Raw genomic sequence first — 12947 nt, forward strand, 5'->3', positions numbered from 1 at the left:
ATTTCCCAATAGTTTTTTCCATCCATAACCTTTTTGAAGACTGTCACCAGTCACACATCATGTTCGACCTCATTGCATGTTCTGTGGATCATTCATTGCTTTTGTAAGTGATTCTACGTCACGGCCCACAATATCCGAAAGCCCCACTTTTCAAGGTTTTAAGCCCATTATTTGTTCAGAATTTGAAAATTCACATTTCTCGTGAATAAGCTTCTAAGCTTGGCCGACTAATTCGCCATTACTACTGTAAAAGAGAGTTTTGACATAATTGGACCTGTATGCTCTACTTTCTGGCGAGTATGAACTACCGTATTATTTCTCTGTCATTAGCGAGCCATAGCGAAGGAACGTTGGTTGTGAAAATCGCAAATTTCAATTCTGTCAATGGAGTCACTTAAACAGCTCACTAGACTGCTGTAGATTGAGCGTTTTGTGCCTTATCAGAGGGGGAAAGGTTGGTCTTTAACGTCAACAGTACTGTAAAAATAAAAAAGCTACCTTTTTGCATCACTTTAACTTTGAAAGTCACACACATACATGTATATGACTCGTTTATATTCATATTCTGATATGGTGTAAGTGTAACGTAGTAAAAATTTGCACAGAACGTAGTACGCACGTACTGAACTAATTTGTAGTAATAGTAACAATGACGTGCGACCACTAATGAACTTGGTTCCAGTAATGTACATTAGATAGCCCTTGAACCATTGATTTGCTCACAGTTAAATGTAAGAATATGTAGCGTAGCAACAATAGAAAATCTTTCCCCTTACCCAACTTGGTCCCTAAGATATGCCTACACAAAGTTACTACTTTATTACTGGTTAGGCCTATAGTCTAGCCTAATGCCTAAGCTTGGCCTAGGCTAACTACAGTATGAGTAGGCCTAAATAGGACTGCCATTACGGGAACTTAGACTAAAGCCACAGCCTAGCCAAATTGGAGCTTTAGTTTAGATACCCAAGGATCAGCAAGCCTTACAGTAGCCTATGTGAGACCCTATTCGTGTTAGATCGTGGATGAACTCCGGCTTATTTCAATCCTTAGCTTTTCAATAAGTTTTTAGAGTATAATGAAGCAGGGGTGTTGATTCGCTCACATTCCTGCTCCCGGGACCGCCATTTAATGTCCCCATCCGATGGACGGGAGTGTATGCCCCAGCATCTGACCACTTTCTCAAATACTGAGGTAGGCAAAGGCACCCCATTCGACATCACTGCAGTACAGACATGACGAACAAAGTTGTTTCGAAACCAAGTGAAGCACAAACAAACCCCCATTCCCAAGTTCACAAACCAGAAATAACAAATTCACAGAAGACTCAGACATCACCACTGCACTATGCCATGTGTACAGCTTACGCAAAACCTAAGTTACAGGTTACAATAGAGTAAGTCTTGTCTATATGAAAGAGTTTTGCATAGCCTAGATGTCAGCAGAGGACGTGTGTAGTTTGGGGACAAATTCATAGATACTGTAGGCCTTACAGATATTGTTGTGCATGCCTACTGTCAGGAGTTTTATGGCAAGGAATTCTTCATTCCATGAGTAACCTACGGTATGTCTCAATAGGCCTAGTAATAAATCTGATTTGGGTCTTGTGGTTCCCATGTTGCTCACACTAGTAACTTTTTTTTCTTTAGATAATGTAAGTGAGTAAAATAACATAAATGTGTCGGAAACCATTCATGAAGACTGCTTTGAAAATAAATCAGCAGCCATTGAAACTGAGAAAACATTATATTTTATGAAAATTCTAAAGATTTGCAAAGCATATGTTCAAAGCAAAGTTCGGCTCCAAGTTTGGCTACAACATACTGTCATGTGCATTGCAAATTATACTTTCAGTTTAATGTCACAATGTTTCATGTCACAGAGTATTCGTCAAGACGGAAGAGTTAGACATATGGAGGAAGACAAGGACACCTCTGAGGACACAAGTCCAGAGAAAAAGGTTAGATTGACAGAAGAAGATGACTCTGATTCAATCAGGTAAGCATGTATGCAGATGTGACAAGAGGTGTGATGGGGAGGGGGTGAGAGTGGGGGTGGAGCTACTGCTCCAGGGTCATGTAGGGGCCCTAGGATAATATGGGATGAAGAATTTTCTTATTATAGTTTATGAAATATGAAGAGTGCAAAAAGGGGATCTGTGAGATAATTGATGATTTGGAGGGTGGATGAATGAGATTGACTTGACTCTTAAACATGTGTCATCTTGATGTGAAGGGCAATATTTAAGGGGGCAGCTGTTGCATTTCATGACGTAACATCCCTTGCCATGCAAAACTATGGGTAATGTTACAAGTATCATCACAACACATGTAAAGCTGTTAAATCTCTCAAGAAAAACCGCAGCACTTGACCACAGGTCTGTGAATCTTTCATAGCAAGCTTATCCCACCCTAGGCCTTTTTCTTCCTATAACATGCAACAGATATTAGTTTTGTTACTATTAAATAGTTTATTTTAATGTTAGATTTTATGTAGGGTGGGGGGAGGGGAGGGGGCCATGAAGGGTACGTGGAAGCTTTAGTCCATCAGAGGTGCCTGACGTGCAGCTTGTTTCAAGGTCTCAGCACCACCGAGGGGGGGGGGGGGATTGCTGAACTGTTATTGTGGGAGTTTGTGACCCAGTCTGCCTGTGAAAGTACTGTACTACAGCTCCTACAAGGGCAATGCACTAATATAATACTACTTATTGAATCTGGTGAAAAGTGGAAATATCAGAGTGCAGCCAACTCCTAAATTTATACAAACATTACAATGAGAAGATCAGATTATTTTTTAGAGAGTTTATTTCTCTGATTTAATCTATAGTGTGTGATAATCTTTGCACCTCATTTTTTTAGTGTGGTAGTCGGCACTCCTCACTCCCAGAATGTAGTCACCCAGATGATGGACATTGCCGAACCCCTGAATACGTTACGGACGTTGCTGTCTCACCGGCTGGACTGTTACCTCAACGACCATGAAATTCATCTGCAGGACTCTACAGTGGTAAGAACTACTACTGCTAAAGACTCTTCCCGAAATGTTAGTTTTCGAAACAAAGAAACATTGATAGCTGCCCAGAAGATAAGATGCAGGATAACCCTTTTGAGTATGATTATAAAAAGGAGTGATGTTGGCAATTCTATCGTAGCTATGAAGCCTGTAGTCAGTTTAGCCCAAAGTATATCAGAATAGCTAAGAAAGAGTTCAGCGAATACTTTATCCAACGTGGTGTAGCAAAAATAAGATGCAAGCATGACTACGTCGCTTTAAAATGTAAACCATTCTTTGTACAAGTGACATTGAGAGTGATAAAACCAAAAAGTGACTTATTTCTTGACATTCCGACTTGTTATCTAGAAATTTGGATATTTAATCCCATTTTTTGATCTTTTTTTTTTTTTATCACAACGTTTCGATATATTCAATATTTGTTTTTAACTTCCATTCGATGTCCCTTCCTGGCCACCGTAAGATTGAGGTCAACTGTACTTATATTAAACACTAAACTCAAGTCATGCAGGTATATTATTATGTATGTACTGAAATGTAATCAATCTGTGTCATACAGGTATGTCTTTTCAAGTAAAAAAATGTGCCAAAAAACGAGAGACACTTTGTGTCGTGTCGTACTTGCAATTCCTAACAGACCGTTTGTGATTGCACATTTCACAGCTGGATCCAGAGAAGAGCCTTTTAGAACAAGGAGTCAAGACAGAAGGGATCGTTCAGTTTAGTGCTCAAGTCATATCCAGCCATGGTAAATATATAAAGACATTCTACTTTAGTAGGTTCTCTAGCAATTGTATGCAAACTATGGGTAGGGATGACTGATGACTTGATTCCTCTCATATGCACTACCTGCTTGTATTAAAATGATCATCAAACTCTTTATGGTATTAACGTCTTTCTTTTATCATTAAAATAAAATATTGACTTGATTTTCTTAATTATAAGTTACTGCAAAAAAAACTCACAAACAACATATACAGCACAAGAACATTGATGCTAAAGTTAACATCCAGCAAGCCAAGCTGTAGAGTTCATGTATTCTGAGCATCCAGCTGATAGCAGTGGTCTGGTCCATCCCAGTGGCCCAGTTCAAATGATCGGTTGTGGATCCAAAATCTTGCCTTAAAGAAATCTTGTTTTCAAGAATCTTTTTGTTTTTCATTGCTATAGGGTACTGTTTTGATATTGTAGAACAATGAACCCTTTTTTTGTATCTTGACTAGTCAAGTTTCATGTCAAATTATGTAGTAATTAGTAAAAAAAAAAATTCATAAGATAAAGGTCTCTGGCCAAAAACTTCTTTTTCTCAATTAAGAAAAGTTATTATTTACCAGCTAAATTGGGCCCAGATCTGATCGGTAGGGGTGCTAGAGGGCCACAACTCACAAAATATATTTCACGGCAGTTATTTTCACAGGCAGGCATGCTGCTTTCCAACACCTGTGAACATAATTCAAGACCAACAAAGTTTTGTAGCAGATGAAACAGATTATGAAATGTTAAACTGTTCTTGACACCAAAATCTGTCATAACATCTTCATTGTCATTTAAAGCAGCATGTCTGTAGGTCATACAAGAAATTATCCCCTAGTTTGTAAGAATTTATTTTTTCTGTCAAAATAGAAATGAAATGTGCTTTATGGAGGTGTGACTGGAAACGTCTGCTTATTTTGGATTAAAATCTTGAGAGATGGGTCCTTGGAGACTTACGAACTCAGATTTTATTATAAATATATATATATGACCTTTGAACCTGCAGGTGTGAAACCTGTCATCAACATCCTGGACATTGTCAAACCAATCATTGAGACAGTAGAAATACCAGTTTCTGAGAGTCAAGGTAAGAACATACCACCCTAATAACGCCCACTCACCCTAATGATGCCCACTCACCCTCATAACGCCCACTTGATTTCATTTCATGACTATATTTATATATCTGTATTAGTTATATATGTAATATATCTCACTTTGTAATAGCATCACTAAGATATGGGTTTGTTCCATGGGGCAAAAGTCAATCAAGTCCAAAAAGGGTGTAACTTTTGCTTGCCAGCCACCCCTGTTATTTCCAAGATTTTCCCGGATTCCATGTTTCGTCCTTGGATGAAAAATGTTTCACTTTTACATGTTTGGCCTCCCTTTTCTAGAGTGGACAAACTTGATCCTAAAGCAGTAATTTTTTACAACTACTCATCCTCACAAAATACAGATTCTCAAAGTGTCACCCTTCCCTTTAAACATCCTCACAAAATACAGATCCTCAAAGTGTCACCCTTCCCTTTAAACATCCTCACAAAATACAGATCCTCAAAGTGTCACCCTTCCCTTTAAACATCCTCACAAAATACAGATCTTCAAAGTGTCACCCTTTCTTTTAAACTTCCTCACACAATACAGATCCTCAAAGTGTCACCCTTTCTTTTAAACTTCCTCACACAATACAGATCCTCAAAGTGTCACCCTTCCCTTTAAGCATCCTCTCTATATACAGATTCTCAAAGTTTCACCCTCCCATTTAAATGTACATGGTAGGTGCATTCCTTGATGTCAACATGGGGTGGTGGAGGAGACGGGGTGGGGTGTTATATTATATCCGTGGATTTCCTGGAAAAAAATTGCTTACCTAATTGTTTGGTAGTTGCTGTTTTGATGAAGTAATATAATCTGTCCTGATTCTTGTATGTAAAGTAGGCAAGACCATTTATGGTGGGGGTAAAAACTCTACCTGTTGCATATTATCAAAGTAAGGAATATATATGTACAACCTATAACAGTTTTGTGTGGGTTTTATGACTAAAGTGACATGATAAGTTTCACTGCTGGTCAGATTCATACCTATCTCGTGGATCTCATATCTCATTCTACCAATGTAAACTTAATGCTCATTGAAAAATAAACTTCTTCTCAATTTAGGTCCTCTATCTACAAAATCTTGTAATGACAACAGAGCTTTTACATCCGTAGCGCCAAAGCTTTGTAATACTTTGCCCCACAATATTTTCAACATACCTTCATTGACTACCTTCAAATCTGAACTCAAAACTTATTTATTTAATTAATTAAATTTACGGTCTTCTTTGTATTTGTGTTGATTTGTTCATATTTTCTTAGTACATCGCTTAGGAACATTGTATGTCACACTTTATTAAAGTCTTATTATTATTAGTAGTACTATTATTGTTATTATTATAATTATTATTGTTGTTATTGTAATGATTGTTGTTATTATTATTATTATCATCTGGACTCCTCCACTGCCTCAGTAATAAATAGTACACCACACTGACGACTACATGTCCGCCTTCCTTCAATGTGAAAGGGATTGCTATACACACCATCTCCATCGCTTCTTTAAATCTAGGTAGTACAGTCTCCGAGGATAAGATGTCAGAGGGGAAGAAGCTGATGTTGAAAGAAGATGAAGAGGTGACCCAGCTGATCGTCTGCAACAATTACCGAGAGGAACAGGAAAAGAAAAATATTCCGCTCGGTGAGTTTTACAATTCCATTCTGCGCTTATCCTCCACTTTGGGCTTGGTTTGTTGGGAGTGAAACATAGGAGTTGGTTATTTTGCCGAGTTTGCTTCAGGGTTGATATAGTTGCATCAATAGTCCTGATTGATTTATGCAAAGTAGCTTAGGCTAGGTACATCTGCTACTCTGAAAGTGGTAGGTTTCATACGTTAATTTCTAATGCACATTTTTGAGGATTTTTAAATATTCCACACCTGTCCCTTTTCACACAGCAAAACTATTAAGATAATTTCTGTAAAATGAACAACAGAAACTTGATGTGGCAAATTTTACACAAATTTGAAATGAGAAAAGACTGTTTTTTTCCAGAACAGGATTGGAACCAAACCAATGATGTCAGGTGTACAATTTTTCTGTTCTACCAACACCTATCCAGTCATTAAGTAGTGACAATCCCTATGCATCCATGTCATTACTGGAGGGGATGGGAGGGGGGGGGGCAGGCAGCCAAATTGCCTTGCATATTGTGTTACCGTGAATCACACCCCTTATTTCATTAGATACACCCCACAAAGCAGCAGGTTTAAGATTCCTATAGCAATTCGGCATTTCTTTAGCCTTTTAGCCTGAGCTCACTAGATGATATCCCATCCCTTCTCAGCGTCTTCTCGTAACGCAATATTAACACAATCTTGTTGACAAGCCTGTTAAGCAACCAGCCCACTGGGATACATTTCACAGTACTAATATATTGGACATTGCAATATAATTTTCTTCGCACGTCTGCTCTTGTACCAGATCCCCTTGAGTGGACTGCCAACCATACCATCAACTGGTTAACTTGGGCGGCGACCGAGTTTGGCATTAGCGCCTCTAAGGATGTTATAAATTCCTTCCGTATCACCGGCAGGGAGCTCTGCCAATTCACCAAAGAGGACTTCATGAAGAAGATGCCAAAACAGCAGGGAGATTTATTCTGGACCCATCTACAAGTCTTAAATAAAGGTGAGATCCTACTATTAAAAATGTATGAAAAGATCAATTTGTGGTAGGGTTTTTGTACAAAGAATCTTCAAAATTTTCAATACTTTGTGTTTTGAAAATCATATATTTTAGGTGTTGCTATGCTAATGTCCAACACATAATTATCCTCTCCTTATTTAAAGTAAGTGATTCTACATGTATGGTAATGAGAGTATGTTAATCTATCTAGGGTTTGAATATTCATGTATCAGAAAATATTAAAGAGCCAATATACTATCCTCCTATGTAGTGCTTCAAAGAACTCGTACTGACAGCAGGAACATTTCCTAGCCTTTATCATGATAGACACAAGATATTTCCTACAGCTCATACTGTCAATATTAGTGCTCTGAAGTAGTCCAACCACACAGGGTGATATGAAATCAAGCCCTGAGACAGAACATCTCGGAATAAAACAAGTGTTGATAACTAATTGCAATGAAAAGGTTAATTTGGCTTAAAAAAAATATTATCGGCTATAATGAGTATTCTTTAATCTATGTGCAGGCAAATCATTCATATTCATCTATAGCTATGTAGTATACATATTCATGTATAAATATATTTGTATAGCTATAGAAGTTACATATATTATTACAGCTACCTGGAATACAGATCTATTAAAAGAAAACCCATAGTGATCAAGCTGTTTGTTACCCTTTGTTTCTTTATCTAAATCTTTCTCTACCTCTGCAGGTAGAGAACCAGATATCACCATCTCTGCCCCCTCAGCACCTGTTGGTAAGTTGAAGCTTCTCGCTGGAGTTAATTACTTCCAGTCCTTCGCCAGGAAAATACCCAAAATTGCGTTCAAAACAGATCGACTTGATTTTCAATCCAGTAATTGGTATATTGCCATTTACGAACCCTACTTATGTTTTCATCTCAATTATGTGTAGTGGCCATGGTTACCCACATGATCTGGAAAAGTAGGCAAGAGGATAAACCTCTTTTACTAGGTCTGTAAAATGAGAAAAGAAAACCTCATTTGAACACTTCTTGTGATATGATAAGACTTATACGAGCAAGCTTTTTAAGAAGGAATTGAAATTAAACAGCATAAATGGAATCGATCGTGAAAAGTTATGAATCTCACCATAAAATTGGTTTCACATGTTTACCACAGATTCTGCCAGATTAAGGGTGAATCTGTATTGATAATGTCGTTAGCGTGGTAGTGTACACTAAGTACAACATGATACCTTACAGGGACGTCCAAAAACCCAGGTTTGTCTCAGGGGACAATTCTGACATCCAGCTACATGTTTGGAATTCTTCCCTTTTCATTAAGATGAGAGTATATTATTCTTCACCCCCATACTGCCTGCAATGTTACCACAGGTACCAGGACTGTATCACTCAGAGACCCTCACCACACCCCCTCCTCTCCCCTCATCAGGGTCTGGAACAATGTAATTAATATTTGTCGTCATTAATTTCTTCCACTCTTTAGCTCCTCTCGTATTGAATGCTGGCCCAGCGGCCTTCCAGAACAGGCCTCGACTACCCAAGTCTCCCCGGACCCCAAAGTTGAACTCTACATCTGAAGACAGAATCCTTCCAGGAAACCGCACCGGTGAGTTTACCTGGCCGGTGTTTTAATAAGTTCCAGGAAGGTATCATAAAGAGATGTTGAACTAATGTGGCTCTACAGTGATATGTTGCCAGTTACATATATCACACATTTGTGCAAATTATATGGTGTTGAATTTTGTCCATGTGACGGTAATTTGGAAGAAAAGTAAAATGGATTAAAATGATAAATGAAACTAGAACCAAGTAAAATTCCCTCCCACCCTCGAGAGCCGATTCTATCGGGATGATAATATTTCTTTTAGACCTTCACAGTTGAATAAACAGAGCTCTGCGGCTAAACAAATATTCAAAAGTGTCAGGTTTTCCAGGATGAATCGAGTAACATTCCCACCCCCCTCCCACCCTTGAGGGCCGATGCTATTGGAATAACAATACTTCTATCAGACCTTCACAGTTGAATAAACAGAGCTTTGCGGCTAAACAAACATTCAAAAGTGTCAGGTTCTCCAGGATGAATCAACAAGAAGATTGTAACAGGAAAGTAAAGGTTTAAAACGAACGATTGCCATTATGACATCACAGACAACCCACTGTGATCCACTCCAAAGAAGGATCGAGGGGTTTGCCAGCCAGAATAGGTTTTGATTCGATCAACCACATCTCGAATTACGGAAAAGATATTGAGACGGGTGGTTTTCAGCTAACAAGTGTGGAATAATTTTCTTTCCCATATAAGTGTCCAATTGTCCCCCACCGGAATATTCCCCTTAACGACACAAACTTGTCTTTTTACAGGCAATAACGGTCAAATTCAGCTGTGGCAATTCCTCTTGGAGTTACTGACCGACTGGGAATGTCTGGAGGTCATACAGTGGGTCGGAGAGGAGGGCGAGTTCAAACTGATGAACGCAGAGTTGGTCGCACAGAAATGGGGAGCACGGAAGAACAAGCACTCCATGAACTACGAAAAGCTCAGCAGAGCGTTAAGGTGGGTTTTGAAGGAGAGAGTAACCCTGAACAGAGTAAATCTAAATACACACATTTGTATGTTTTTGTTGGGGGGTACTTAATTTATATTTTTTTAATATTTATTTTTTTTTTTTCCATTTCATGGGGAATCATAAAGAAATTCTCATTTGCAGGTTAGATATTGGTTGGACTTTGATACTGCAAATTCAAAGGTGATGCTTCTTATCAATTTGGTCTGATGACATAAAACTTTCACAAATTTTGTTGCTCCTTGTTCCGTATGACTGACAGTGCTGAATTAACGTCCTCATGGATCCTAAGGAACCATTATGCATTCCCCTTCACCCCCCCCCCCCCCCTCTGTGAACTTTGGCAGGCACAACCCAAACAGTAGAACACAGATAGTCTTGTCTGGAAGTGTTCCCATTGCAACACAACCATATACATTAGCACAAATTATTTCCCCAACCAGTTGCACATCTAGAATAGTTGGCACCTGAGGCGGATCCTTCCTTTGTCACCCCTGCAGGGCATGCCATCCTGGTTAGGGGTCTAAGGGGACAGGATGACCACTTTTTGTTTATGTAAGGTGGCTTAGATGCAAAATAGTGTTATCTTTGGCAAAGCTTTAAATGGTGTTTTAAATTAAATTAAAAAAAAATTAAATAAAATGGTGTTTTAAATTATATGTTTAGGAATTTTCATTCTTTAGTGAGTTTTCATTTTTCCTATTGTTTGTTCTAAGTATTCATTTGAGGTGGGGGGGGGGGGCTGTGGCATAGCACCCTCCCCTGACTGGGCCCCTCGCTTTGTACACCACTGTTGCCAACTTCAGTCGAGAAGAAGAAAGAAGTTCCCTCTTTATCGCTAACCACAGAACCCAGTTTCTGCATATAGTATTTCAAGTTGATGAATATGCATGACAGATTGTTTTCTATGATTCTCTAGTATTGGGACAAACTTTTCTCAGCTATTATATCACAAATGTTGTTACTTGTCTGGTGACATCACAAATGTTGTTACTTTTCTGGTGATTGAAACAAGTTCTCTGTCACTGCAGATACTACTACGACGGCGATATGATCGCAAAAGTTCACGGAAAGAGATTCGTCTACAAGTTTGTGTGCAACTTGAAGGAACTCATCGGCTACGATGCTTCGGAATTGAAGAAATTAGTGAATGAGGCTGCAAACGAGCACAATTGCAGAGAAATGGACAAATCGGACAATTTTCAGATCTCTGGGAACATAATCCACGTGGCCGGGTTCACGTAGGATATGCAGGGTATCGCAAGGAGGGCATGGTTCACATAGGATCTGTGGGTATCGCAAGGAGGTTTGCAAAGGTGATGGCAAGATGGGCCAAGAGAGAGAAAATACATGGAAGTAATCGGAGAAAATACTTAGATCAGAGCTTTCTCTGGTCTCCATGGAAGAGGGGCTCTGTGACCTGGCACAAAGTGCGTCAGAATGATCCCTGAAACGGGGCAGTGACAGACGAGGGCCGCCGTGACCTGTGACAGACGCCAGGTACTGGCTAGAATGATATGTGACTTACAAATGATTCCCATGACATGTTTACAGTTACACAGTACTGGAATGAATTTGGACTAACAGAGAGTAACAGCAGGACTTGTGACAGGCACAGACAGGGATGGAATGACCTGTAATTGACAAGATGTTCCTGACATGTTTACAGTTATACAGAGTACTGGAATGAATTTGAACTGAAATATGATTAATAACAGATCATGATCGGTGTGGAACGTCTTGTGTGTGACTGATAGTTATAGCAAAGGAAGGACAGCTGGGGAACTTCAACTGAAACTATGTACATATCTTGGTGCTAACTTCTGAAAGACAACAAAGTTTTCAATGTTTTTTTAGTTTTAATATTGTTTTAGTTGTGTGGTAAATGTGCCTTTCTCTTCATGGCATGTATCAGTCTTTGCTGTGACTGGCTTACCTTAAGGACCTGGTTACCAGAGTAATGCTTAAGTTTATGGCTATGCCAGAAAGGAAAATGCCCTTGAACACACATGAACAAACTTTTAACTTCTTATGTATTATTCACAAAGAAAGACCATTTCCTATGGATATTTGCAGTAGGGTCCACAGGGTTTGTAGTTGGAGGGGCCAAATTCTAGAATTGCCCTCGACCAATTTAGGCATTTTGGTCAGGGCCCAATGAAGGTTTTTTTTCTTTCATAAAGGGGGTGGTGTGACCCTGGGGTGGTTGAAGGCAATGTTCAAGAAGGGGGGGTGTTCCCCCAGGGAAGAAATATACTTCAGACTGCATTCTGACGCATATTCAGAGCATTAGTGTACGTAAAACATGACCCATCTTCCCCGAATGAGGATGGAGGTGTGAGGGAGCCCATTCCCCCTCCCCAATGCACACCCTACTGGTTGTATGGAGGGACAGTGTGAGCAGATGGATGGCCTGCATGTTGTGATCATAAATATTAATATTTGCTAGGTCTATCTAACCGAAGTCTCCCCTAGTCTAGGGTTAACCGAGGAGGCATAAGCATATCAATCCTTTGTTTTTCTTGGAGATTTCATCTATCCATTACAACCTGCCATGCATGTTTCGGATTTGTAATCTTTTTTCCTACTGATTATGACCATGAAATTCTGATAGGAGGGAATAGTCATCTTTATTCCATATCAACAAATTCATTATTTCATTAATTCTGATGCAGGGGTATGGGAAGGGGGGGGGTCGGTTGACAGAAAGAATTTCCTTTTCACTATCTCCTTTGAAAGTGTACAATTGATAACAATGGTGTTTATACATTAAATGCATGTACAATGTAAATATACTTTTAACACATCTGCACAAGTTTGTGTTCCTTGGATTTTGTTTTTCTCTGCAAATGTTTTACACAATCCCAGGGCTTGCTCCAAGTCCCACTCATAATAAATGTTGGC

General features: G+C 39.1%; 1 protein-coding gene across 2 annotated transcripts; it reads left to right on the forward strand.

Annotated features, from left to right (window-relative positions):
• Positions 1-307: 307 nt before the first annotated feature.
• On the forward strand, positions 308-12858 carry LOC139977108 (GA-binding protein alpha chain-like). 2 transcript variants are annotated; one of them, XM_071986197.1, is made up of 11 exons: positions 308-454; positions 1880-1995; positions 2856-3003; positions 3673-3757; positions 4769-4849; positions 6374-6502; positions 7285-7491; positions 8206-8250; positions 8963-9085; positions 9841-10033; positions 11075-12858. In XM_071986197.1, exons 2-11 carry the CDS (start codon positions 1910-1912, stop codon positions 11286-11288), a joined length of 1311 nt encoding a protein of 436 aa, XP_071842298.1. In that variant the 5' UTR covers positions 308-454; positions 1880-1909; the 3' UTR covers positions 11289-12858. The 2 variants fall into 2 exon arrangements, with proteins under 2 accessions (XP_071842298.1, XP_071842299.1); XM_071986198.1 differs by lacking the exon at positions 308-454 and adding an exon at positions 631-731.
• The last annotated feature ends 89 nt before the right edge of the window (positions 12859-12947 follow it).

This window comes from Apostichopus japonicus, chromosome 12 (genome assembly GCF_037975245.1).
Source record: "Apostichopus japonicus isolate 1M-3 chromosome 12, ASM3797524v1, whole genome shotgun sequence".
Taxonomy (NCBI): Eukaryota; Metazoa; Echinodermata; class Holothuroidea; order Aspidochirotida; family Stichopodidae; genus Apostichopus; species Apostichopus japonicus.